We start from the raw sequence: 26631 nt of genomic DNA on the forward strand, positions 1-26631 counted from the left end.
GGGGGCGCTGACAGGCTCTTTAGAAGGTTGGGCGGTCGCTGTATTGTATCGCTATGGGTTAGAGACCCCGGACAGGCCGTTCTCTATCGCACGGCACAAGTTATCCTCTACACTCTGTGAGGACTGGATGCCAGCAGTACACTGCACTCCACTGCAGAAGTCACTTCGGAAGAGGCGCACGGTTTTACGTCACGTACCGCGACATTTAAGGCTCAACCAATCAATCACCTGAGAGATCGATCCATGGTGCCTACGGCTAACCTGTAACCCCAGCATAACCATAGCATAATGGTCCGGTCTGGATATGAGCCGAATACGTGAGTCCGTACAACAGAACATGTAGCCGTCTAGGTCGTGAGTTCACCCCGCGCACGGAACCAGCAGCGGAAGGGTGAATAGGGAGGTGCTGAAGGGAGGAGCAATCGATGGCAGAGTCCTCGATCCTTTCCTGAGCGTGGCCGGCTAATCCTCAGCGGCAGCCAGACACCGGCGGAGAGTCCGGAGCGCCACACACTTCCAGAACCGTCACACACTTCCAGAACCGTCACACACTTCCAGAACCGTCACACACTTCCAGAACCGTCCGTCCCGCCGCTGCTGCTCGCTTCCATGGACCACTAACCATGACGGACTACGCCGAGGAGCAGCGCAATGAGCTGGAGGCTTTAGAGTCCATTTATGCGGACTCTTTCACCGGTGAGCGGCGAGGTGGTGCGGGGCAGGGGCACTGCCTGGCATAGAAGGGCAGGGGCCCTACCTGGCAATTCAGGACAGGAGCAGGGGTACAGGTCGTTGTTGGGTAGGTGACACAGCATGTTGGGGCAGGAACACAGGCTGGCATTGTAGAACAGAAGCACAGCTTTACATTGAAAGTAAGGGGCACAGGCTGGCAATGCTGGGCAGAGGTATATCCTGGCATTAAGGCTAAGGGGCACAGGCTGGCAATGCTGGGCAGAGGTATATGCTGGCATTAATGCTAAGGGGCACAGGCTGGCAATGCTGGGCAGAGGTATATGCTGGCATTAAGGCTTCGGGGCACAGGCTGGCAATGCTGGGCAGAGGTATATGCTGGCATTAATGCTAAGGGGCACAGGCTGGCAATGCTGGGCAGAGGTATATCCTGGCATTAAGGCTTCGGGGCACAGGCTGGCAATGCTGGGCAGAGGTATATGCTGGCATTAATGCTAAGGGGCACAGGCTGGCAATGCTGGGCAGAGGTATATGCTGGCATTAACGCTAAGGGACACAGGCTGGCAATGCTGGGCAGGTATATGCTGGCATTAAGGCTAAGGGGCACAGGCTGGCAATGCTGGGCAGAGGTATATGCTGGCATTAAGGCTAAGGGGCACAGGCTGGCAATGCTGGGCAGAGGTATATCCTGGCATTAAGGCTTCGGGTCACAGGCTGGCAATGCTGGGCAGAGGTATATGCTGGCATTAAGGCTAAGGGGCACAGGCTGGCAATGCTGGGCAGAGGTATATGCTGGCATTAATGCTAAGGGGCACAGGCTGGCAATGCTGGGCAGAGGTATATGCTGGCATTAAGGCTAAGGGGCACAGGCTGGCAATGCTGGGCAGAGGTATATCCTGGCATTAAGGCTTCGGGTCACAGGCTGGCAATGCTGGGCAGAGGTATATGCTGGCATTAAGGCTAAGGGGCACAGGCTGGCAATGCTGGGCAGAGGTATATGCTGGCATTAATGCTAAGGGGCACAGGCTGGCAATGCTGGGCAGAGGTATATGCTGGCATTAAGGCTAAGGGGCACAGGCTGGCAATGCTGGGCAGAGGTGTATGCTGGCATTAAGGCTTCGGGGCACAGGCTGGCAATGCTGGGCAGGGGTATATGCTGGCATTAAGGCTAAGGGGCACAGGCTGGCAATGCTGGGCAGAGGTATATGCTGGCATTAAGGCTAAGGGGCACAGGCATAACGTGGCATTAAGGGTCAGGGGCACAGGCTGGCAATGGGGATCAGGGGCACAGGCATAGTGTGGCATTGAGGGTCAGGGGCATAGCCTGGCATTGGGGATCAGGGACACAGGCACAGCCTGGCACTGAGGGCCAGGGGCACAGGCTGTCAATGGGAAACAGGGGCACAGGCATAGCGTGGCATTGAGGGTCAGGGGCACAGGCTGGCATTGGGGATCAGGGACCCAGGCATAGCCTGGCATTGCAGGGCAGGAGTAGTAATTTTGAATGCCACCATTTATTTTACTTTATAATGGACTGAAAAACGTGGACAAAAATTAAGGTGTGTTGAAATGTTGGTATGAAAAAAAAAAAGTTGCACTTCCGTTTTTTTTAAATATTTTGGTGATATAAAAAATTCTTAACTTGAATTTTTTTGGTTAAAGGATATAGGTTTAGTCCATCTTTATATAGGTTAAACAGCTGTTCCAATCACTGGTGTTAAAGCACCACTCCAGCGTTTAGTTGTCTTTTTTTGCATCGGTGGAGTGGTGCTTTAAATATAAGTCCCTTACCCCCTGTCTCATACTCATCTGTCCGTTTTCTTGTGTTTCCGTCTGCGGTGACAAGAGACCTGCCTGTAGCTCCAGTCTTTTTAATGGAGCGCGCCAGAGGTCACTTTTCAATACAAGTGTATTAGAGCCTCGTTCTGGTTCTCATAGACTTGCAGTGAGAGAGTGTGACTAATGATGGGCGAACCCCTGGATGTTCGGGTTCAGCCGAACATTTAAAAAAGTTCAGTTCGGGTACCAGAACATTACCTGAACCCAGACCCCATTCAGGTGATGGGAGTATTCATCAGACAGCGCCTGCGCTATAAATAAATAAATTAATAAGAAAAAAATGACTAAGGGTTCTATTTTTGATTATCTGTGCAGGCAAAACTGACAGCTGCAGGCTGCAACCTTCAGCTTTATCATGGCCAGTTATCAAGAACACTTTTTTTTTTTTTAATTATTGAAATAAATAATTACAAACAAACCACAGTGGGGTCCCCCCCATTTTTGACAACCAGCCAAGCTAAAGCAGACAGATAGCTGCTGGTTTTCTGAGTTTATTAAGGGGCCATGGATATTGGCCCCTGCCTAAAAATAGCAGCCCACAGCGACCCCTGAAAAGGCGCATCTATTAAATGTGCCAATTTTGTCACTTTGCCCAGCTCTTCCCACTTGCACTGTGGCGATGGCAAGTGGGGTAAAATTTGTGGGCTTGATGGCTTTGTATTGCCAGGTGACATTAAGCCCAGCGGTTAGTAATGGAGAGGCGTCTATAAGATGCTTATCCATTACTAACCCCATAGTCATATTGTAAATAAAAAACACCCAGAATAAAGTCCTTTATTTGAAATAAAAATACACACCGTTTTACAAATGTATTTAAAAATAAACAATTATACTTGCCTTACGCCCATTCCATTGAAGCCCTTGTCTCCTGTAAAAACAAAAAAATGCAACAACCCATATCTCTCACCTGTCCAAAGTGAAGATGTTCCACGCCATAATCCATGTCTGCGATATGCGGTTTACAACCTGGATTGTACCATGATGTGATCGTCCAGGCTGAAAACCATGGGAGAGTGAGCTGCTGCGAGCGCAGCCTCAGTGACAGGCGGTGACGTTATTGAGGTTACCACAGGTTACAGAGGCTGTGTTCCTACCAGCACTTCTCTGTGAGCCAGGATAATAAACTGTGGTGACCTCATTAAGGCTACTTTCACACTAGCGTTAACTGCATTACGTCGCAATGCGTCTTTTTGCCGAAAAAAACGCATCCTGCAAAAGTGCTTGCAGGATGCGTTTTTTTCTGCATTGACTAACATTAGCGACGCATTTGCGACGCAATGACACACGTCGCAACCGTCGTGCGACGGTTGCGCCGTGCTGTGGCGGACCGTCGGGAGCAAAAAATGTTACATGTAACATTTTTTGCTCCCGACGGTCCGCTTTTTCCGACCGCGCATGCGCGGCCGGAACTCGGCCCCCACCTCCCCGCACTTTCCCGCACCTCACAATGGGGCAGCGGATGCGCTGGAAAAATGCATCCGCTGCCCCCGTTGTGCGGCGGAGACAACGCTAGCGTCGGGAACCTCGGCCCGACGCTAGTGTGAAAGTAGCCTAAGATTCAAAGTTGATCAGGAATTTTTCATTTTTCCAACAAAAGATACAAAACCATTTTTTAGGGACCACATCACATTTGAAGTGACTTTGGGGGCCTATGTGACAGAAAATACCCAAATTAACATCATTATAAACTGCACTCCTCAAAGTCCTGAAAACCACGTTCAAGAGGTTTATTGACCCTTCAGGTGCTTCACAGGAATTAATACAATGTTCAAGGAAAAAATGAACATTTTTACTATTTTTTTTTTTCTCACAAAAATGTTACTTTAGCCCCAATTTTTCACTTTCACTAGGTAACAGGATAAAGTGAACCCCAACATTTGTTATGCAATTTCTGCTGAGTCCTACTGTACTCGGCAGGGTCAGGGCTCGGGAGGAGCACAGTTTGACTTTGTGAATTCAAAAATAGCTGGAATTGAGATCGGACACCATGTGATGTTTGATGCAAACTTGAGTAGCGAGCACTTGCGCTCAACACTGGTTGTCATATCGGCATCATTTTTACTTGGAAAAACCCTACGTCCAACCGCAAAGAATGAAAGAATAAAAAAATTATAAAATATATATAAAAAAATAATGTGACATACTAATTATTAGCATTTGAACACTGTGATAGGGTAGATTAAGTGACACATTGCTGGAATCAGGGTCTCTGTCCCAACCTCATGCTGTTTTTATGATACACTGCAAAACCTGCTGACAGATTCCATAAAAGCATTTTTCAGTTTATGCCAGCAAAATGGTGTGTTTTGTCACCAGTGTTAGTGATATTATTATTAAGCCCTATACACATTTAGTTAGCTCCCATGCAATGATCCTGTGAATTTTCCTTAAACATGTCCTTTTCCTTTCTTGCAGTCTTCTCTACATCTCCAGAAAGTTTCTCTATCACTGTGTCATCAGAGGCAGGAGAAGAAGAAGAAAGTACGTTCATGGAAAGCAGTGTTGTGCTTGTGTGCTTTGTTTTTGTGCACTCTCTTGTGAAGTTGTGGAGGTTGGGATATAGTTTAGTTATTTCTTTTCTTTTTATTAATGTTGAGCTATGGTCTGTCATCTTAAAGCTCTGTATAGAGGCGTGCAGAGTACAGTAAAGGTGAGTAGTATGCTGCATCTTGCGTTGGATCCATGAGAAATAACACTGCTGAAAACTCCAAGTAGCATAAATATAGTTAAAGTAACATACATTTTCACAGATCTACACGCCAATACCTGTGCATAAATCCTTCTCTGCTTTATTTCTTTCTGCTACAACAGTAGAAGCCATTGCTCCCAATGTAGCTGTGGACTTGTTCTTTGATGTCCGGCCGTTAGTGATGCTGGAGCTTTGAAAGAACTGTCCATTATAGACCAAGTCTTATCTGTATTTAAAGGGGTTCTGCAGGCAGGAATGTAAAATAGAGCCAGCTGGTTCTCGTCCTCATCTGCTCCAGCGCTGGCTCTCCAATGCTCTTTATGTCTTGAATGCAGCACTGTCATCAATCCGAAAGCACTGCAGCCAATCAGTGAGCTCCTTAGCTTGGAGCAACTCGTGTCTTTCACTCTGGTAAAAGCACCGAGCTCATTTATTGTTAAGAGCATTGTCAATGTGATGTCACTGCTGCAGACAATAAACGACACCAGGAGAAGTGGGGGTGACTGTGCTGGACCTGGGGAGGGTGATTTAATCGCAGGTTGTAAGCAAACTGCACCACAGGAGGAGTTTTCCAAAAGGTCTTTAATGCTCCCATGTAGTTTTTGTTTTTTTTTAACATCAGCTGATTTATTGCAGAGTATTATGTTACTCTTTCATCCCTTGTACAACACACCAAATTCTACCAGAGGTGAGAGAGGGAAAATACAGAAGGAGCACAGTGCTTCTGGGAGTCAGGTCAGCCTAAACCAAAAAAAGCTTGGTCTGGCTACTCTCCTACCTAAGGTATAGGGAACTGCATTTATATTGCAATTCTCCATGTCAGATGAGATCTGTCTATTACCACTTTTTTTTTTTTACCTGTCATAAACAATTCTAGTATAATGTGATTTGTCATCTTTATCCATAAAATACCTGACATTTTGCTGTCAATCCAGTAATAACATATCTGAATTTCACAACTATGCTAAAAAAAACCCCTACTGGCCTTTGAGTAATAAATAACCGTACAGAACATCAGGACTACAAGATCCCAGGTACTTTCAGCTGCATCACATCTAATGTGGTGTACTCAATTATTTGTACTAAATGTCCAACTGGGGTTCTGTATGTAGGGGAGACAGGGCAAAAACTGAGAACAAGGATAAATTCTCTCTGCAACACTATAAAAGAATAGATCTACCTGTGGCCAAACATTTTTGTCTCCCTGATCATAGCACCATGGACCTGAAATTACTTGTATTGAAAGGTAACTTCAAATCTCAGAGAGACAGGAGAATCTGGGAATATAAACTTATGACGAGCTTTGACACACTTAGTCCAGGAATGAATGTGTCGCATGGATTTAAGTCCTTTTACATCAATTAAGAAATTTGCACTTCAGACCTTATGGGGCATCATGACACAGAACCTGACCCCAATCAGAGGACAATAAAATGTTCACTCCTTATCTAGGAATTGTTCCAATATTTATAGACACAACTGTTTATCACTCTCCCATAATGACAGTTCTGTGCTGTGTTGTGTATAAATATGTGATTCTTCAGAATTTGTTTTAGTCTTTGCCTGATGTAGAGACCTGTGTAGTCTCGAAAGCTTGCAATTTGTTACCATCTTTTCAGTTAGCCATTAAAAGGTATCAACCACTGAGGACTCTCAATTCTAAATATTTTTCTATCTACTGACTAACACGGTGCCAAGATATATATCTTTCCTGTATCCGAATACTTGGGATTCCACATAGCCTCCCTCCGCTAAATCAGCTTTTAGGTCATCACAATCTCACCTTATGATTTGTTTTACAGATGTACAAGTAACGCTGAAGTTTACGTATGTGGAGTCCTATCCAGATGAAGCTCCTCTCTATGAAATTGTTTCCCAAGAGAACCTTGAAGATGGTGATGCTTCTGCTGTCTTGGCCTTATTAGCGGAGCAGGTCAGTTCTACGCTTTAACTTAAATGTAACCTGTCACCTCCAGAACAACACTTCACTTGCAGATGTTGTGTTAATCTGCAGGTAAATGGCTTTTAAATCATCTGTTTAGTCTGTCGGGCTTACTGGCAGCTCAAAGGGAGAAAGTGAAGTTTTATTCTCCCTGCAGCCACTGGCTTCCAGTCATTGGGGCGGTGCAAGGGGGCTGTAACAGTCACTGCTCTCTGCCATTGAGCATATTGTTATCACTCCCTTACACATTCACAGCCTGCTCATCAATGTATGTGTACATAGCAAGTCTGTCAATCAATGTGCTGAGTGATTACATCGCTCTTTGTGGTTTATATGTCCATGTATCGCACATGAACAGCACACTCATTCGGTTCACATGGACTAATGGTCTCTGGGGAAAAAATGCAACGTGCACTATTGTAGTCCAATTTATAGACCAGACTATTGCAGTTACATAGCAGGCATCTCCTGCACTTGTCTACTTTGTGGATAGCCAAACAAAGCTAGCCACAGTTGGCAGATGAGACTGGCTCGAGTTTTAGTATTGGACCCTGCCTAAGTCTCATCTGACGAAGGATTGATAACTTTTTGTTTTTGTGAGTTGAAGACAATCCGAACCAAACCACATAAGTAACCCTCTGATCTTTTGTAGGCTCAGGAGAACCTGGGAATGGTGATGATTTTCACTTTAGTGTCTGCTGCCCAAGATAAACTAAATGAAATTATAGACCAAATAAAAAACCGGAGAGAAGAGGAAAAAATACAGAAGGAAAAGGAGGTGGAAGAAGCAGAAAAGGTAACTTCCCGTAGAAAAGTACTGCTCAGTAGGGTTGAGCGAAACGGATCGTTCATTTTCATAAGTCGCCGACTTTTGGTAAAGTCGGCGTCTCATGAAACCCGACCCGATCCCTGTGTGGGGTCGGCCATGCGGTACGCGATCTTGGCGCCAAAGTCGCGTTTCGTATGACGCGTTTAGCGCCATTTTTACAGCCAATGAAGGAGCGTGGGCAGAGTGATGACATAGGGGTTAGGGCGTGCACGCCTATCATCATTTTATCGCTTGTGCGCAGTAGCGATTTGGAATGTGTAAAACGAAATTTTCTGTGCTGGGACGGAGGGGGAGAGGGAGAGGGAGAAGATCAATCCCCATTGACGTGCATAGGGTTTTGTGTTCCGGCCGATCCTCGACTTTGCGCAGTAATCGGCCGATTTCGCCCGACTCGACTTTTCCAACAGTCGGGTTTCGTGAAACATGACTCGACCCTAAAAAAGTCAAGGTCGCTCAACCCTACTGCTCAGTGAATGTCAGTGGTTATGTCAGTACAGTCGTGGCCAAAAGTTTTGAGACTGTCAGGAATTTTGTTTTTCAGACAGTTTGTTGTGTCGATGTTTAGATCTTTTAGTCAGATATTTCTTGGTAAAAGTCAAGTTATAATGGAAAGTATTTAGAATCGTTGCTCCCTCTCTGCACATATGCTATTGTCACCAGCTGGGTGTTTGGGTGTTCCTTAGGTCCTGGGTTGAGGTGGTTGGCTGGCATGTTTCAAGATGTTGTATCGTGACTTTAGCTGATGCATAGACAACAATGTTTATGTGAACCTGATAATTCTCCTAGAAACGTTTCCATGGGACTCCAGTTACAATTGAAAACTTCCTTAATTGGAAAGCCAAATTTGATGTAGAGATGGTAGAGATGAGACGGAAAAGACAAAAGGAAGAGGAGCAAGCGGGAAAAAGTAAATTATCTGGTAAGTCTCCTGTTACTGAGGTTGTATCTTTTCCTTGCAACATGGTCCCTCAATATTCATTTGGGAGAGCACGCCATAGACATATGTGATGTTATGTATTGTAGTGTGCAGTCATTAATCACAATTTAAAGGGGTTGGCGTGATAACGCCCTTAAACTATTTTTGTATTAGGATTTGTATTATTTTCCTGGAAGCGTGTCCACAGGTGTGGATGGGGCTTAGGAGCTAGATTATATAGTCAAGCTCCAGCCGCGGCAATTTAATTATTTAACACCTTTACATCCTTTGACGTATATTTAGACATCACAGGTTGTGTCCCCCCCACCTCCCCCTTTAACGTGGACTTGCTGTGAAATCTCGCTGTTAAAAGCACTTGACGGATTAACCCCTTTCTGACATCTGACATAATAATCTGTCTATGTTCCCTGGCCCTATTTGAGACAGATTATTACATCATTTCAATCGCCCACGCACGCCGGTTGTGCGCGGCTGGTCGCCAATGGGTGTCTGCTGATTCTGACACGCACTGTTCACTGCACTTTAACCCCTGAAATGCAGCGATCGAACATGATTGCAGCATTCAAGGGAGCTGGCAGAGGGCTGACAGCCCCTCTGCCTTTTGGATCTGAGACCCCACGGCATGATGCGGGGTCCCGATCATTGCCATGATGACATCCGGGTCACTAGAGCTAGAAAACTTGCTGATCATACGCAGTGTATGATCAGCAACTTTGTCAGTGCAGAGCTGTCAGTTTGCATAGTATGGGTATGCTCCTGCATCCCCATGCTGTACAAGCGATCAGCCTGCAAAAAATTATAGTCCTGCAAAAAATTATAGTCCCATAGATGGACAAAGTAAAATATTTATTATATAAATATTATTATATCTATAAATATTTGCAGTGACCCGTCTTATAAAACTGTCCCTCTAGTTAACCCCTTTAGTGAATACCATAAAAAGGTAAAAAAACAATGCTTTATCATCATACTGCCGAGCAAAAAGTGGAATAAAACGCGATAAAAAAGACGGATATAAATAAACATGGTACCGCTCAAAACGTCATCTTGTCCCAAAAAAAACAAGCCGGTCATTCTGCCTCCCAAAAATCAGAATAATCGCTGTATTCGCACCGACCCGAAGAATAAAGTCACCTAATCAATTATATTGCACGAGGAACGGCGTCAAAAAAATAAATAAAACTAATTCTTCACCTGCTGCTGTTTTGTTCATTCTGCCTCCTAAAGATTGCAGTAATGCTGGGCACTCATTTATCCTGCGTTGGACTCCTTTTCATCGGGGTTTCCGTGTAAATCTCTGAAATACGTGATACAGACGGAACCTCTGGTGGAAGATATCTTATAATTAGGCACTGTGGACGCCATTCGAACTGTGATCCGGCGGTGTCCATCTTTTTAGCATTGCATAAAAGTGCCGTCGGACACAGTTTTGTGCACTTCTGAAAAGGACACCGCTGACCAGAGGCCAGACGGAGTCCAGAGTAACTCCTGCTGCCTCAGTATAGTAAATGGATCCCTCGGGTTTCGTGTGAATCACGTCACTCAGTTTCTATTTTTTTTATTTTTTATAAGTTCCTTATTTAAGAATATTGACATAAGCAATATAACAGCAAAGATACACAGAAAAATCAACATTCATTTTCTTTAAGGGGTACAAAGATTAATGGAACTCTGATTAGGAAACCGAGTAAGGGAGGGGGAAGGGAAATAAGGGATGAGAGAGAAGGTTATATTTGAATTATTTCTCCTGTTTGCCAATAAATTGGGGGATTTCTCCTGAGTCGCAAAGGATTTTATATATTTTAGAAATATTTTTTTATTTACATTCATTCCGAAAAAGATGTTTAGTATTAAATTATCAACTGTTTTGGTAGAGATATCTGGCAGGTGAAATCTGGCTGTTTCTTTTATGATTTCAAGTTCAGAATCTGTCAATTCGATGCCATTAAATAAAGTTTTAAGTTTGCGAGTGGAAAGAGTATTATTTTTCTGAATTAGTTGGCCGATTTGTATGTAAGAAAGATTTTCTGAAGATTTAATTTTTTAACAGATTTATATCCATTTGATATCGGGTATACTAGTTTAGTATATGTGCAAATATTAGGGACCAGATTGTGTTTTTTGTTAGTTTTGTTTCTCAGGCTTATGGATAATCTGGTGAGCGGGTTTATAACTTTGCAATATTTGAATTTATTATGCCGTGTTGGCCAGAGAGAGTGACTGATGTTTCTGTTAAGAGAACTGAATTCTATGTCAACCCAGAGCCTCCTAGGTGGGGACATTCGCCATTCCCTGGTACTAGCCAGGGGCGTAGCAAGTCTATATTTTTCAAAGTCCAGAAGTCCCAGTTCCCCCTTATTTTTCCTTTTTATTAGTGTGGAATATTTAATTCTATGGCCTTTTATTTTGCCAGATAAATTTGGAGATCAGAGTTTTGCTTTTTTGAAAGAAGGATTGTGGGATGTCGATAGGTAGGACTTGAAGAAAATATAGTATTTTGGGTAAAATAACTTTATTAGGTTGATTGTACCACACCAGGAAATAGGCGCTTCCTTCCACAAGGAGATATCGCGCTCTAGATTGTGGATTAAAGGTATAACATTTTGGTTGTATAAAGAGGAGATGGAATTACTAATCTTGGTCCCTAAGTGCGTAATATGGGAACAATTATTTTTGAATGGAGATAATTTGGATAGGAGAGTCCAGTTCTCCTGTTTTACATTAATATTTAACAATTCAGACTTAGTTTATTTTAAAATTTGAGGCAAGGCCAAATCCGTGCATTTCTTCAAGTAGTGGAGAGATAGATTGCCATGGGTCTGTGAGGTAGAAGAGAACATCATCTGCAAATGCAGCTATTTTGTGCCACATTTTACACCCTTGATTAAGGGATTTTGTCTTATTTTTTTTGTACAAAAGTTTCCATGACCAGAACAAACGAGTGGGGAAAGAGGGCCATCCCTGCCTTGTCCCTTTTTTTTTTTTTATTCTCAAAGCTTGGAGAAAGTTCATTATTAATCTTGAGCCGAGGGTTTAGAATAAAGAGCCGTTATTTTTTTGATGAAAGAAGCAGGGAAGCTAAATTTCGCCAGCACTTTATCCATGAATTCCCAATCAATTCGATCAAAGGACTTTTCGGCATCATTCAACAAAAAGGCAGTTTGTATGTTAAGTTTTGTAAAGTTAATAATGTTCAGGGTTTTGATGACGTTGTCTTTGGCCTCCCTACCCCTCACAAAGCCCACCTTCTTGAGGTTGATCTGAATTCTGTAGACTAAGATTTTTCCATAGAGTTTTATATCATTATTGAGCAAATAAATAGGCCTGTAGCTTCCGCATAGGGTTGGATCTTTGCCCTCTTTTGGGATAAGTGTGATGTGAGTGGATAGTGCTTCTGTTTTGAAAGGGTTTGCTATGGGTATATTATTAAAGTATTTCAACAGATACGGGGAGAGTTCTCTAAAGATTTTACAGTACTCCATGGAGTAGCCATCTGGGCCTGGGCTTTTCCCTTTAGGACTTGATTTGATATCAAATTCTAATTCATCAATCGTAATTGAACTATCCAAAAGTCTTTTTTGTTGGACTGTTAGATTTGGTAAATCTGTTTTTGTAGATAGTTGTTAATTAGTTCGGATTTCTTTTTGAAAGATTTGTGATCTTCCTTTATTTTAAGATTATAAAGATCTGAATAAAATGAACTGAACATGTTAGCTATATCATCCTTTTAATAATATATAGTATCTGATCTCATTTATCTTTGATCTTTTGTATATATGCTGAATTTATTTGCCCAGATGAAGAATAATGCAGGTATTTTTCAGATTCTTGTCTCAGCAACTGAGTTCTGATCTCAGTCTGAAAAGGTCTTTTTCTACTGTAGGTGTTTGAGATACTTTTGTTTCTCTTCTAAGTCTTTCATTTGATTTAATAAGGTAGCTGGTAGCTTCTCTTCTTTTTTTTCTTTTTCCCCAGAACCAAATTCTATAAGGATGCCTCTAAGCACTGCTTTGTGTGCCTCCCAAATATTGGAGTCACAAATATTGTCTAAGCAGTTTTCTAAGAAAAAATGTTTAATATTTTCTCTTATGTGTCTGCAACTCAGTATGATAGATTACGTTGTTGTTAAGTTTCCAATTGAATGCACATTTTCTTGTATTGTTAAAGGTAAGGTTGAGAAGAAGTGGGGCATGGTCTGAGTATATTCTAGTGTCATAGGTAATTTTCTTGACCTGACTAATGAGATGATGTGGTATAAATAATCTATTCTTGAATATTTCTTGTGTACTGTACAGAAGAAAGAATAATCTTTTTTTGAGGGATGTATAATTCTCTAAGCATCTATCAAAAGAAGGTCTGATAACGACTTTTTAATATATCTGATTGTCTTCTGTGGTATAGATGAGTGTCTATTGGAGGTATATCTCTCAATCTTAAAATGAACCTACCCTTAAAATTATAGACTGTTCATGTCTTTGTCAGTGGGCAAACTTACAAAATCAGCAAGGGATCAAATACTTATTTCCCCCACTGTAAATCTGGCCTGAATAATACTTAATTAGGGGAGATTGGTAAAATCAAGACACTTAGTTGGAGCCCGCGGCTATTTTAATAATTTATTCTTTAATATATTGAATAAACATTTTTATCTTTAATGTACCCCTGTCACATGACTTGAAATTATCTGTTCAATGAGTTTGTCAGATTATATTGTTGATATTATGGAAAGAATGTAGGAATCCTTTATTTAAGAGCGTGTAAGGAAGTAAATATAAATCAAGAATAGTTGCACTTGTAGTACAAAGAGCGGTCAGTAGATGGCAGTAGAGTTCTATCCTCTTCTTTTCCCTGTTGTTATTATTGATATTGCACCATTGATTCCATGGTGCTGTACATGAGAAGGGGTTACATACAAATCACAGATATCACTTATAGTAAGCAAACTAACAATTACAGACTGATACAGGGGGCGAGGACCCTGCCCTTGTGGGCTTACATTCTACTTTATCTTTAATAGTGAAGAAATTATATGGTGGTTGAGGGAATTTCAAGCCCTCATGGGTAAATAGGGGAAGTACAAGAAAACTCAGAAATAATTCAAAAACAATTTGCCTCTCTTCCTTCATTAAAATGTAAGAAAAACAAAGCATATTTGGTATTGCCACGTTCGTCTGATTTATTAAAATATGGAATTAATTTGATTCATAAATGCTGTATACAGAAAAAAAAGCAATCCACCAGAACTTTTTTTGTTTTGTTCACCACACCTCCCTATAAAATTGTAGAAATAAGAAATTATAGCATCTTATGTACACAATATTGGTGTCGGCTCACTGCGTAAAAAAACAAGCCCTATCTCGACCGCCATCAAGAGAAAGATAAAAATGTTACGGAACTTGGGAAAATATTCTGAATTTTTTTCATCGCTTAAATACACTGCTCAAAAAAATAAAGGGAACACTGAAATCCCACATCCTAGATATCACTGAATGAAAGATTCCAGTTGTAAATCTTTATTCGTTACATAGTTGAATATGTTGAGAACAATAAAACCTAAAAATGATCAATGTAAATCACAACTAATATCCCACGGAGGTCTGGAGTTGGAATGATGCTCAAAATCAAAGTGGAAAATGAAGTTATAGGCTGATGAAACATCAGTGGAAATGCCTCAAGACAAGGAAATGATGCTCAGTAGTGTGTGTGGCCTCCACGTGCCTGTATGACCTCCCTACAATGCCTTGGAATGCTCCTGATGAGGCGGCGGATGGTCACCTGAGGGATATCCTCCCAGACCTGGACTAAAGCATCCGCCAACTCCTGGACAGTCTGTGGTGCAACGTGACGTTGGTGGATGGTGCGAGACATGATGTCCCACATGTGTTCAATCGGATTCAGGTCTGGGGAACCGGCGGGCCAGTCTGTAGCTTCAATGCCTTCATCTTGCAGGAACTGCTAACACACTCCAGCCACATGAGGTCTGGCATTGTCCTGCATTAGGAGGAACCCAGGGCCAACCGTACCAGCATATGGTCTCACAAGGGGTCTGAGGATCTCATCTCGGCACCTAATGGCAGTCAGGCTACCTCTGGCGAGCACATGGAGGGCTGTGCAGCCCTCCGAAGAAATGCCACCCCACACCATTACTGACCCGCTGCCAAACTCGTCATGCTCTCCATGGTGTCTCCAGACTCTGTCACGTCTGTCACATGTGCTCAGTGTGAACCTGCTTTTATCTGTGAAGAGTACAGGGCGCCAGTAGCGATTTTGCCAATCCTGGTGTTCTGTGGAAATGCCAGGCGTCCTGAACAGTGTTGGGCTGTGAGCACAACCCCCATCTGTGGACGTCGGGCACTCAGACCATCCTCATGGAGTCGATTTCTAACTTGCGCACTGCAGTACTTTGCTCTGCCCTCAACAGAGCAGATAAAGTACGCCTGCACCGGAGCTGCGGCAGGAAGAAAAGAAGAGGACGTCATCGTATGAAGATGGGAGGCGCCGGATCCAGACCGCGACTCCCATCGGACCGGACCGCAGCGGGACCGCCCCTGGGTGACTATAATATAAACCTGTGTTTTTTTTTTTTATCTTGCAGGTTACATCTGGGACTTATCTACAGCATTACAGAATTCTGTAGATAAGCCCCTAATGGCGGCGGCCTTAGCTTATAGGCAAATTTTGGGATGACAGATTCCATTTAAAGATTTGTATTGTATTTGTAAAAATAGATTCTACATGTCGGCTCCTTATGGAATCCAAATTTTTTTTTGCACATGCGTAGACTTAAATGAAAGTCTCCTTAGGCTACTTTCACACTTCCGTCTTTCAGCTCCCGTCACAATCCGTCGTTTTTTGTGAATGCAGGATCCTACATTTTCCCACAGACTTGTATTAGCGACGGATTGTGATGGATGGCCATCCGTTTCATCCGTCGTGCACTGGATCCGTCGTAAAATAGCGGTCAGTTGTGCGGAGAAAACGTTCATAGTAACATTTTTTTTGTGCACGTCGGAAAATCGGTCAGCGATACATCCTGCGCTGCCTGTCGTTGGCTACAATGGAAGCCTATGGGCGCAGGATGCATTGCTGACCGTCACACACAGGAATCCAGCGACTGGTCCAGTTTTTCCCTTCTGAGCATGCCTGGAAGGATTTTTCAAGCCTTTCAAGAGCACAAAATAAGGCCACGTTCCCACCTTCGGTATTAGGTCAGTATTTTACATCAGTATTTGTAAGCCAAAACCAGGAGTGGAACAATCAGAGGAAAAAATAAAATCATGTCACCACTCCTGTATTTATAAACCACTCCTGGTTTTGGCTTACAGATACTGATGTAAAATGCTGTCCAAAGACTGAAGGGGAGAATGAGGACTTAAAAACTTGCACTTCCTCCTTCAATGTGGTTTCCTGTCTTTTGGATGTTGGAGCATTGAGCACACGGAGGAGCCGTGAATCATAGAATACCTCTAGTATAAATGGCAATGAATATAGTGGCCCAGTCTGGGAGGATCTACATTTAATGCTTCCGTTCCTACCAATGTTTGATATCTGGGGCCTTGTGTTTCAGTAGTCCCGTGGTCTTGTGATTATCACGTCATGAAGAATTGTGATTCTTGCAGCCTGGCGTTTCTCGTTTAGGTGCTGTAGCTTAGTTTGTTAAAGAGCCGGTCGTGTTAGAATCTCGGTAGTGTCTGGCCTCGTATCTTGTGTGTTTTGCTGGCCACCTCATGTCTGGTCTCATGTCTTGTGGATCTGGCCACGTGTCTCTTGTTTGGTGTTTGCCACTGTTTCCTGTTTGGCCTGCCTGAAGGCTTTCCTGCCACTTTGTAGGTGTTGCCTACTTTCCTGCCAGCTCAGGTGAAGGGCATTTCATTAGCTGCCTCTGCCTCATGGTGTGACTTGATGGGGCCTTTGGTGGCGTATGACTCTCAGTGGTATGTACAACTTTGTAGGCCGTGGCTTTTTTTCTTGTGATCCAGTCAACTTGGGGCTTTTAGGTCTGTTTTCACTACTGTCTCACAACTCCACTACCCTTTACTAGCCATACTGCTTATATTGGTAAGGATGGCTAGTGGATGATCATTGGTCTGTGGTGATTCTATTCACCCCTTTACTACCTGTGATGTATGTATACTCGCTCACTGACAGCGGCAGGCATTTAACTTGTGCAAAGCGGCACCCCTGTCACATGACCACGTGACACTGATGGGTTGGCATGACAACCTGGGGTCTGCAGTAGAGGGCTGCTACGTGTAGCACATGCGATCAGATGATCGCAGCTACAAGTCTCCTAAAGAGAGTATTGAAGCATGTAAAAAAGCATGTAAAAAAATACGTTTTTAAAAATATTTAAAAAAAGTTCCAATCACCCCCTTATTGTGGATTGCCACATTCAAAACATAATATCAATAAAAATGTCTGCGCAAAAAATAAGCCCTCACACCCCCAGATTTAAAAAAACGGAGATGCTCTGAGTCTCGGAAAATGGCAGCACTTTTTTTTTTTTTTACAAACTTTTGATTTTTTTTTTTTCTTATTAAATTAAAAAAAAAAAAAAAAAACTAAACATGTTTTCTATCCGCGAACTCGCAATGACCTGGAGAATCATAATGGCAGGCTAGTTTTAGCAATTAGTTAACACTGTAAAAAAAAAACAAAAAAACCCCCAACAATTTGTGAAATTGCACTTTTCTTGCAATTTCACCGCATTGGAAACATATTTCCCATTGTCCCGTACGCTATATTGTAAAACCAATGGTGTTGTTCAAAAGTAAAACTCGTCCTGCAAAAAACAAGCCCTCACATGGCCATATTGATGGAAGAATAAAAGTTATAGCTCTGTGAATAAGGGGACCAAAAACGAAAACGCAAAAACTGAATAGCCCAAGGTGGTAAAGGGGTTAAATAGCAAGGAGGGGACTTCATAAAAGACAGCTTTGAGGGTAACAGGTGAGTCCAATAGATTTCCAGTCAATCCTTCATAGTTGAATAGCATATTGAACTGGTCCGCATTTGACATCTATGTTATAGTTTGTCCTCTTGACAAGGGGTGTAAATGGTTGCTCTAATCAGAAGCCATTGTCAGTCTCAAAATGGAATGGTCGACTTTTAGCATAGCAAAATATCTACGTCCCAGTTATCCTTCTAATTGGCGTAGGTAATGGTTGTAATAAGCCAAATGAAATCTTTGTAAGTCCAGTTACCGTATATACTCGAGTATAAACTGAAGCACCTAATTTTGCCACGGAAAACTGGGTAAGCTTGTTGACTTGAGTATAAGCCGGGTATGTATTGTCCCCTCATCCCTGTCCTGGTATGTTTGGCTCCCCCTGTTATGTGCATGGCTCCTCCGTCCTCCCCCTGTTGTGTGCATGGCTCCTCCGTCCTCCCCCTGTTCTGTGCATGGCTCCTCTGTCCTCCCCCTGTTGTGTGCATGGCTCCTCCGTCCTCCCCCTGTTGTGTGCATGGCTCCTCCGTCCTCCACCTGTTGTGTGCATGGCTCCTCCGTCCTCCCCCTGTTGTGTGCATGGCTCCTCCGTCCTCCCCCTGTTGTGTGCATGGCTCCTCCATCCTCCCCCTGTTCTGTGCATGGCTCCTCCGTCCTCCCCCTGTTGTGTGCATGGCTCCTCCGTCCTCCCCCTGTTGTGTGCATGGCTCCTCCGTCCTCCCCCTGTTGTGTGCATGGCTCCTCCGTCCTCCCCCTGTTGTGTGCATGGCTCCTCCGTCCTCCCCCTGTTGTGTGCATGGCTCCTCCGTCCTCCCCCTGTTGTGTGCATGGCTCCTCCGTCCACCCCCTGTTGTGTGCATGGCTCCTCCGTCCTCCCCCTGTTGTGTGCATGGCTCCTCTGTCCTCCCCCTGTTGTGTGCATGGCTCCTCCGTCCTCCCCCTGTTCTGTGCATGGCTCCTCCGTCCTCCCCCTGTTGTGTGCATGGCTCCTCCGTCCTCCCCCTGTTCTGTGCATGGCTTCTCTGTCCTCCCCCTGTTGTGTGCATGGCTCCTCCGTCCTCCCCCTGTTGTGTGCATGGCTCCTCCGTCCTCCCCCTGTTCTGTGCATGGCTCCTCCATCCTCCCCCTGTTGCGTGCATGGCTCCTCCGTCCTCCCCCTGTTGCGTGCATGGCTCCTCCGTCCTCCCCCTGTTGCGTGTATGGCTCCTCCGTCCTCCCCCTGTTGCGTGCATGGCTCCTCCGTCCTCCCCCTGTTGTGTGCATGGCTCGTCTGTCCTCCTCCTGTTGTATGCATGGCTCTGCTGTGCTCCCCCGTCCTCCTCACCCTGCTCGCACTATTGCTGCACGTCCCTGCATCTCTCTGTTGTCCCGGGACCGGCAGCTCCTTCCTGTGTTCAGCGGTCATGTGGTACCGCTCATTAATGAATATGTGCTCCACCCCTATGGGAGTGGAGTCACATCCATATTCATTACTTTAATGAGCGTTACCATGTGACCGCTGAACACAGGAAGGAGCCTCGCTGAACCAACATAGTGATGTAGGGGAGGACTTGCAGCGATCGCGCGAGGAGTAGAAGTATGAAGTGACAGCCGCCGGCTCCTTCCGCTCCCCCCTCCCCTGCCGACCTCCTGGGACAATGACTCGTGTATAAGCCGAGGGGGACGTTTTCAGCACAGAAAAAAAGTGCTGAAAATCTTGGCTTATACACGAGCATATACGGTAATCTTTGGGTCTGGAGTTATAATTTGGACTGGTTGGCATTTATTAGTCATTTATAATAATAATAATAATCTTTATTTTTATATAGCGCTAACATATTACGCAGCGCTTTACAGTTTGTACACATTATCATCGCTGTCCCCGATGGGGCTCACAATCTAAATTCCCTATCAGTATGTCTTTGGAATGTGGGAGGAAGCCTGAGTGCCCGGAGGAAACCCACGCAAACACGGAGAGAACATACAAACTCTTTGCAGATGTTGTCCAAGGTGGGATTGGAACCCAGGACTCCAGCGCTGCAAGGCTGCTGTGCTAACCACTGCGCCACCATGCTGCCCCCGTCATTTAGATTCTAAGGTATCCTCCTAGAGATTTGTAGCAGAGACAAGGCTAAGGCCTCTTTCACACTTCTGTCTTTTGTCTCACGTCGAAATCCGTCGAGTTTTGGAAAAACTGTAATGTAAGCCTATGGACGCAAGATCCATCGCTGACCGTCACACACAGGAATCCAGCGACGTGTCCCGTTTTTTCCCTCTGAGATTTTCCAGGCAGGGAAAAATCTCTCCCTCTTCCTCGCTCTCCTTTCACACTTCCGTCGGTAGTGTCCCATCCTAATGCCCGGGAAAGGTGTGTGTCTCTCTCTCCTTTCACACTTTCGTCGGCAGTATCCCGTCCTAATGCGTCGGGAAGACGTGCCGACGGATGTCGATAAAATAGTGATACAACGGAGGGAACGCATCCAGTGTTATGACGGATGCGTCAGCTGAGCTTTTCAGGTGTAGATATGGGACTTGGTATTCCGGGGATGAGAGAGAGATTTTCTCCTGCCTTGAAAATCTTTCCGGGCATGCTCAGAGGGAAAAAATGGGATACGTCGCTGGATTCCTGTGTTTCACGGTCAGCGATAGATCCTGCATCCAAAGGCTTCCATTATAGCCAACGACGGACAGCGCAGGACCCGTCGCTGAGCGATTTTCCAATGTGCAGAAAAAACATTCCTCTGAACGTTTTCTCTACACGACGGACCACTATTTTCCGACGGATCCAGTGCATGACGGATGAAACGGATGGCCATCTGTCACAATCCGTCGCTAATACAAGTCTATGGAAAAATGACGGATTTCGACCTGAGACAAAAGACGGAAGTGTGAAAGCGACACTAGTCGAGATACGTCGTTTTTTGAAAATGCAGGATCCTGCATATTTTTTTTGCAGGATCCTGTTTTTTCCCATAGACCTCCGTTAGCAACGGATTGTGACGGATGGCTACACGTTTCGTCCGTCGTGCACTGGATCCAGTGGAATTTTGCTGTACGTCGTCTGGAAAAAAACGTTCAATGAAACGTTTTATGTCTGCAGTGGAAAAACGTTCCCCGACGCCTCCTGCGGCATACGTCGTTCCACAGAATGGGAGCCTATGGACACTCGATCCTGTGCACACTGTGAAACACAGGAATCCAGTGACGGATGCAGTTTTTACTTCTGAGCATGCCTGGAGGCATATTCCGACTCGGGGATCTCGCTCGCTCTCTCTCTCGCTCTCTCTCTCTCGCGCTCTCGCTCTCTCTCTCTTGTCTTTACTAATGACTTAAATGGCATCTGATCACCACCCTCAAAAAAAAGTTAGACAAGTTTCTTTACATATTTATTCTGGCATAAAAACTTGTATTGCCTCAAAGTGAAAAATCAATAGATACTCCCTCTATTCCTGACATAACTGATATTAAATTCTCTCATAACTCCTTTGAAATGTCCTTAGCTTTAAGGAATAACGCTCTACCTAAATATAATTGCAGGCCCCCAGCACTTGCAATATTCACGTTCCACCGCCGCACCGCTGTGTCTTCCGGGTCTCTTCAGTGACTGTTCAGGCAGAAGGCACGCACTAATCACATCATCACGCCCTCTGACCTGAACGTCGCAGCCAGAGGACGCGGAAGACAGAGCCCAGGTGAATATCGCATTGCTCACCCACTCCTAGAGCATTCTCTGCACGTCCCTGCTTCTCAGATGGTCTCGGTGCCGGCAGTTCTTCCTGTGTTCAGTGGTCACATGGTACTGCTCATTAAAGTAATGAATATGCGCTCCACGCCTATGGGAGTGGAGGCGCATCCATATTGATTACTTTAATGAGCGGTACTATGTGATCGCTGAACACAGGAAGAGCTGCCGGCGCCGAGACCATCTGAGAAGCAGGGACGTGCAGAGACCACGCCAGGGAGGGTGAGTATGATATGATAGTCTCCACTCCTGCCGCTCCCCCTCCCCAGAGAGGGGCACTTTCATCCTAAAAAAATGAGCTGAAAATCTCTTCCTATACTCGAGTATATACGGCAATATTAGTCTTGATATGTTTTTTCATGAACAGCACTCGGATCAAAAATACGGTTGTTTGAACGTGGCCTAAAAGGCTGCAGAGATGGACAGATGCTCCTGATATATTATTTTATAACTTTTATTCCATCATGGTTTAAAATAAGGCAAGTCTTATGGGATTATCACTGCAGTGCTAGACGTTGGGATGTCTGGCAATATTTTTACTAATATTGGAAAGTACAGTCACATGTCCATATGTGGGGGAATTGACTTTTTGTATGTAACTGCATTTTCAATGATTTGTAGGTTACCGCTCCTATGTTCTTCTCATGAACTATTTATTTCTAACCAAAGTTTTTTTAATGTGTTTTGTGTTGTGCAGGAAAGCAACTATTTGAGAGAGATCATAACCTGGACACCTCCGACATCAAATTTCTGGAAGAAGGCAAGTTATGAATGTTACCAATTAGCTTGATGTATATATGTATAATACTTCTTTTATATCAAACCTTTACATGAATGTAGTACTAGTACTGGAGAGAGCTTGGTGATATGTAAATCTGTGTTTAATGGCATAGTAAAATATATGAACTTAAAGGGGTTGATCACTTTAAAAAGAAATGTCTGCAGTCACTCTGATTGCAGATTGCTGAAATGTGAGTCCTTACCACTATTTCCCGTGCAGATGGGTGGTCGTGTGTGCATGGATACAATTTCCATAATTGCGGTTACTTGCTGGAGTCTAGTCATCACATGTCCACAAGTTTGCAAGTTGTATACATGTTTCATGTGACCGCCCGCTAACTTGGGAAATACAGGGGAATCATGATAGTGTGAGCATTGCATAGCGACCACAGACTTTTCTTCTGAGATCGGACAACCTCTTTAATCCATTCCAAATATTGGATATATGGGTTTGTCCAATGTCAGGTCTTTTTCTATGATGCAGCTGTTATCTGCTTCTCAAAGCACTGTTGATCCCTTCAGCCTCATTGACAATCTCTGACTGCGGCATTTAAAGTGTGGGAACCACGGGGATGTGCGCCATGCCATTTAATGCGCCCATCGCACTCTCGTCTGCAGTGTGAAGTGTCGATAGGATTCCATTTCAACCATGATTTATACCATATACTCCTATATTATAGTATCACAGTATAATATCCACGATCAGACGATTGCAGGTTCACGATCCCTGAGGGGGCTATAAATTAAGATAAATGAAGAAAAATGTTTTTAAAAATATAGAAAAAAAATATTAATGGCCTTCCCCTCTCCTAGCCCCATCAAAAATAAAGTAACAAAGAGAAACATATGTGGTATCGCTGCGTCCTTAACCCTTTCCGACATTGGGCGTAATAGTATGCCGCTGTCGGACTCCACCTGTTTGGTGCGGGCTCCGGTGATGAGGCCGCAACTTTCCGGGCACATGAAAGCTGATATGTACAGCTGACATGTGCCCGCAACAGCCACGGGTGGAATCGCGATCCACTCGTGGCTGTTAACTAGTTAAATGCCGCTTTCATTCTCTGACAGCGGCATTTAACTTGAGCTTCTAGAAATCGCGCCGGAATCCCGCCCATCGGCGACCCCATCAGGTGATCGCGGGTCACCGATTGGTTGGCATGACAACCAGAGGTCTCCAGCAGACCTCTATGGTTGTCATAGCCAGATTGCTATGAGCAGCGCCCGATGGTCGGCGCTAATAGCAAGTGAGCATTTCTGCTACATACAGGCGATCTCTTCATCGCCTGTATGTAGCAGAACCTTTCGGATTATGGCAGCTTCTAGTCTCCCATGGAGACTGTTGAAGCATGCCAAAAGTTAAAAAAGAAAAGAAATGTTTTTAAAAATATATATTAGGCTATGTGTACACGTTGCAGATTAGGCTTAGGAATTTCTGGTGCGGATTCTGCCTCTCCTGGCAGAAAACGCACCTGCGTTTTTTTGTGCGGTTCCGCAGCTTTTTTTGTGCGTTTTTGCTGCGGTTTTCTTGCGGATTTGCTGTGGTTTTTACCCCTGCGGTTTTCTATAATGGAATGGGTACAAAAACGCTGCAGATTCACAAAAAAGAAGTGACATGCTACTTCTTTTAAACCGTAGCGTTTCCGCAGCGGATTTTCCGCAAAGTGGGCACAGCATTTTTTTTTTCTCATTGATTTACATTGTATTGTAAATCAATTGCGGATCTGCAGCGTTTCTGCACCTCAAAAAACGCTGCGGATCCACAACAAATCCGCAACGTGTGCACATACCCTAAAAGTTCAAATCGTCCCCCCCATTCGCCCCATGCAAAATAAAACAAAAAAATCAAATATACACATATTTGGTATCGCCCAGTTCAGAATTGCCAGATCTATCAATATAAAAGAAGAATTAACACTATCGTTAAATGGCGTAACGAGAAAAAAAAAAATTTAAAACGTCAGAATTACTTTTTTGGTCACCGCAACGTTGCAATGCAATAACGAGCGATCAAAAGATTGTATCTGCACGAAAATGGTATCCTTAAAAACATCAGCTCGGCTCGCAAAAAATAAGCCCTCACCTGACCCGAGATAAGAAAAAGTGGAGACACCACGGGTATTGGAAAATAACTCAATTTTTTTTTTCTAACTTTGGAATTTTTTTCGCCACTTAAATAAAAAAAAAAAACCTAGACATGTTTGGTTTCTATGAATTTATAATGACCTGGAAAATTATAATGCGAAAACTGACCTACAATTTAGTGAACATGGTAAAAAAAAAACTATGGGATTGCACTTTTTTTGCAATTTCACCACACTTGGAATAATTTTTTTCCCATTTTCCAGTATACGATATGCTTAAAACCAATGGTGTCGTTCAAAAGTACAATTCGTCCCGCAAAAAACAAGTCCTCACGTGACCATATTGACCAAAAAATAAAATATAATGATGTCTCTGGGAAGAAGGGAAGCAAAAATTGAAAATGCAAAAACAAAAATATCTCTGGTCATTAAGGGGTTAATAATTATATATATATATATATATATATATATATATATATATATATATATATATATATATATATATATATATATATATATATATATATATTATATAATATGACTAAAGGAGACGTGTCAGCTGATTCATGCTGTCCAAATAATAGGCGGTATAAATCAGAGTCTGGATGCACGGTTGTAGCCACGGTCTTGAGCATTTCAGAGCAGAATATACCTGGCTACAATCATGCAGCCAGACTCTAATTTATACTGCTTATTATTTGGACAGCATGAATCAGCTGACAGAATCCTTATAACCGGATTAATAAAAGCAGTACAGATAAGAAAAAAAAAATCTAAATTCCTGAAGTTTGTTTTCTTGATCACTGCATAAAAATGCAACAAGAAGCAAAGAAATGTCATATGCATGCAGAATAGTATAAATAAAAACATCAGCGTTCTTACCAAAAAAAACCTCTTCTATCGCCCAAAAATGAAAACCTAATTGGTCTCACAGAATAGCACAACAAGCAAATTTGTATTTATTTATTTATTTTACAAATTATTTTTCATAAAGTTTGGAACTTCCATAATTGTTCTGACCTGGATAATCCTACTGCCAGGTTTTTTTTGTTTTTTTTAAAAGCACAATGAACGCTGTAAAATAGACTAAGGAATCGTTTTTGTTTTTTTTATTTTGTTTTTCTTTTTGCGCTATTTACTGTATTTAGATATTTTGAATAACTTTTTTTGTTAATTGTATTTGGCCCCAAATGTGATTGACAAACCCTTGTGTAAAGACTTGTCCATTGGTGTCTTAGAGCATGCTTAGATTAGAAGAAGGTTGTAGCAACAAGTTGTTACCCATTGTAAATGAATAACTGTTTCCTCTTTGCCTTGCAGCTGGTAACAGCGTTGAAGTGGATGAATCTCTATTCCAAGAATTGGATGATTTAGAACTAGATGACGAAGAGGATTTAGATTACAACCCTATTGATGTAGAAAGTGACTGATTACCTTGGACTTACCGCTCTTCACAAAGTCACAGTATCTGTGACTAATAAGTGTTCATCCACTGCTGTTCATTTTTTAAGTCATATTTTAATTATCAGGAGATTTCTCTTCTGAACACTTCAAAGATCACACTGAATAAAGTGACTTAAAATCAACTGATTGAGATGTTTTTAATAACTGTGTTTTATCAAAGTAAATGAAACAATACCATTATATGTCAGAGGGAGAGCATGCTGTAGCTGCAGGGAAATAAATTGTCATGGTCTCTCATGTAGTTTTATCTTTTTCATGGACAGGTTTCACATGTTGCCTGTCAGCTCAGTATGCCAGAGATAAAATATAAATATATATTGGGACACATGCAAATTGTAGGTGCATGTTCACACTGGCCATTAAACAGACACAACCAAAGATGTAACAAAAATGAACATATTCCCTGCTCTAAGTCAGTAAAAAGCAATAGTGCATATAAGTAACATAGGGTACTTGGTAAACATTGTTTTGGATCTGAAAAAAAAAAGCTTAAAAGCCATCCCACCAGCCACAAGGTGTAACTAATTGGGATGGTCCTAACCTCTATTATTAAAATCTTGCCATATGCCAAAATTTACCTCAATGTGGATAAGGGCCAAGCAGAACTGGGGCCCAACTTTGGACACCCAGCAATTGGAAATTATATCAAGGTAATGCCCAGCTCAAAGAAACGGTGTGTAAGGAGCATGTTCACATTGTCCATTAAACAGAC

At 43.2% G+C, this 26631-nt stretch overlaps 1 protein-coding gene across 2 annotated transcripts; it reads left to right on the forward strand.

Annotated features, from left to right (window-relative positions):
* The first annotated feature begins 360 nt into the window (after window positions 1-360).
* Window positions 361-26041, forward strand: LOC143807681 (RWD domain-containing protein 1-like). 2 transcript variants are annotated; one of them, XM_077289508.1, is made up of 8 exons: window positions 388-507; window positions 546-696; window positions 4945-5010; window positions 7021-7151; window positions 7813-7956; window positions 8776-8908; window positions 22292-22354; window positions 25776-26041. In XM_077289508.1, exons 2-8 carry the CDS (start codon window positions 624-626, stop codon window positions 25883-25885), a joined length of 720 nt encoding a protein of 239 aa, XP_077145623.1. In that variant the 5' UTR covers window positions 388-507; window positions 546-623; the 3' UTR covers window positions 25886-26041. The 2 variants fall into 2 exon arrangements, with proteins under 2 accessions (XP_077145622.1, XP_077145623.1); XM_077289507.1 differs by having other exon boundaries at window positions 361-696.
* The last annotated feature ends 590 nt before the right edge of the window (window positions 26042-26631 follow it).

The sequence above is a fragment of the Ranitomeya variabilis genome, chromosome 2, assembly GCF_051348905.1.
Source record: "Ranitomeya variabilis isolate aRanVar5 chromosome 2, aRanVar5.hap1, whole genome shotgun sequence".
NCBI classification, from domain to species: domain Eukaryota; kingdom Metazoa; phylum Chordata; class Amphibia; order Anura; family Dendrobatidae; genus Ranitomeya; species Ranitomeya variabilis.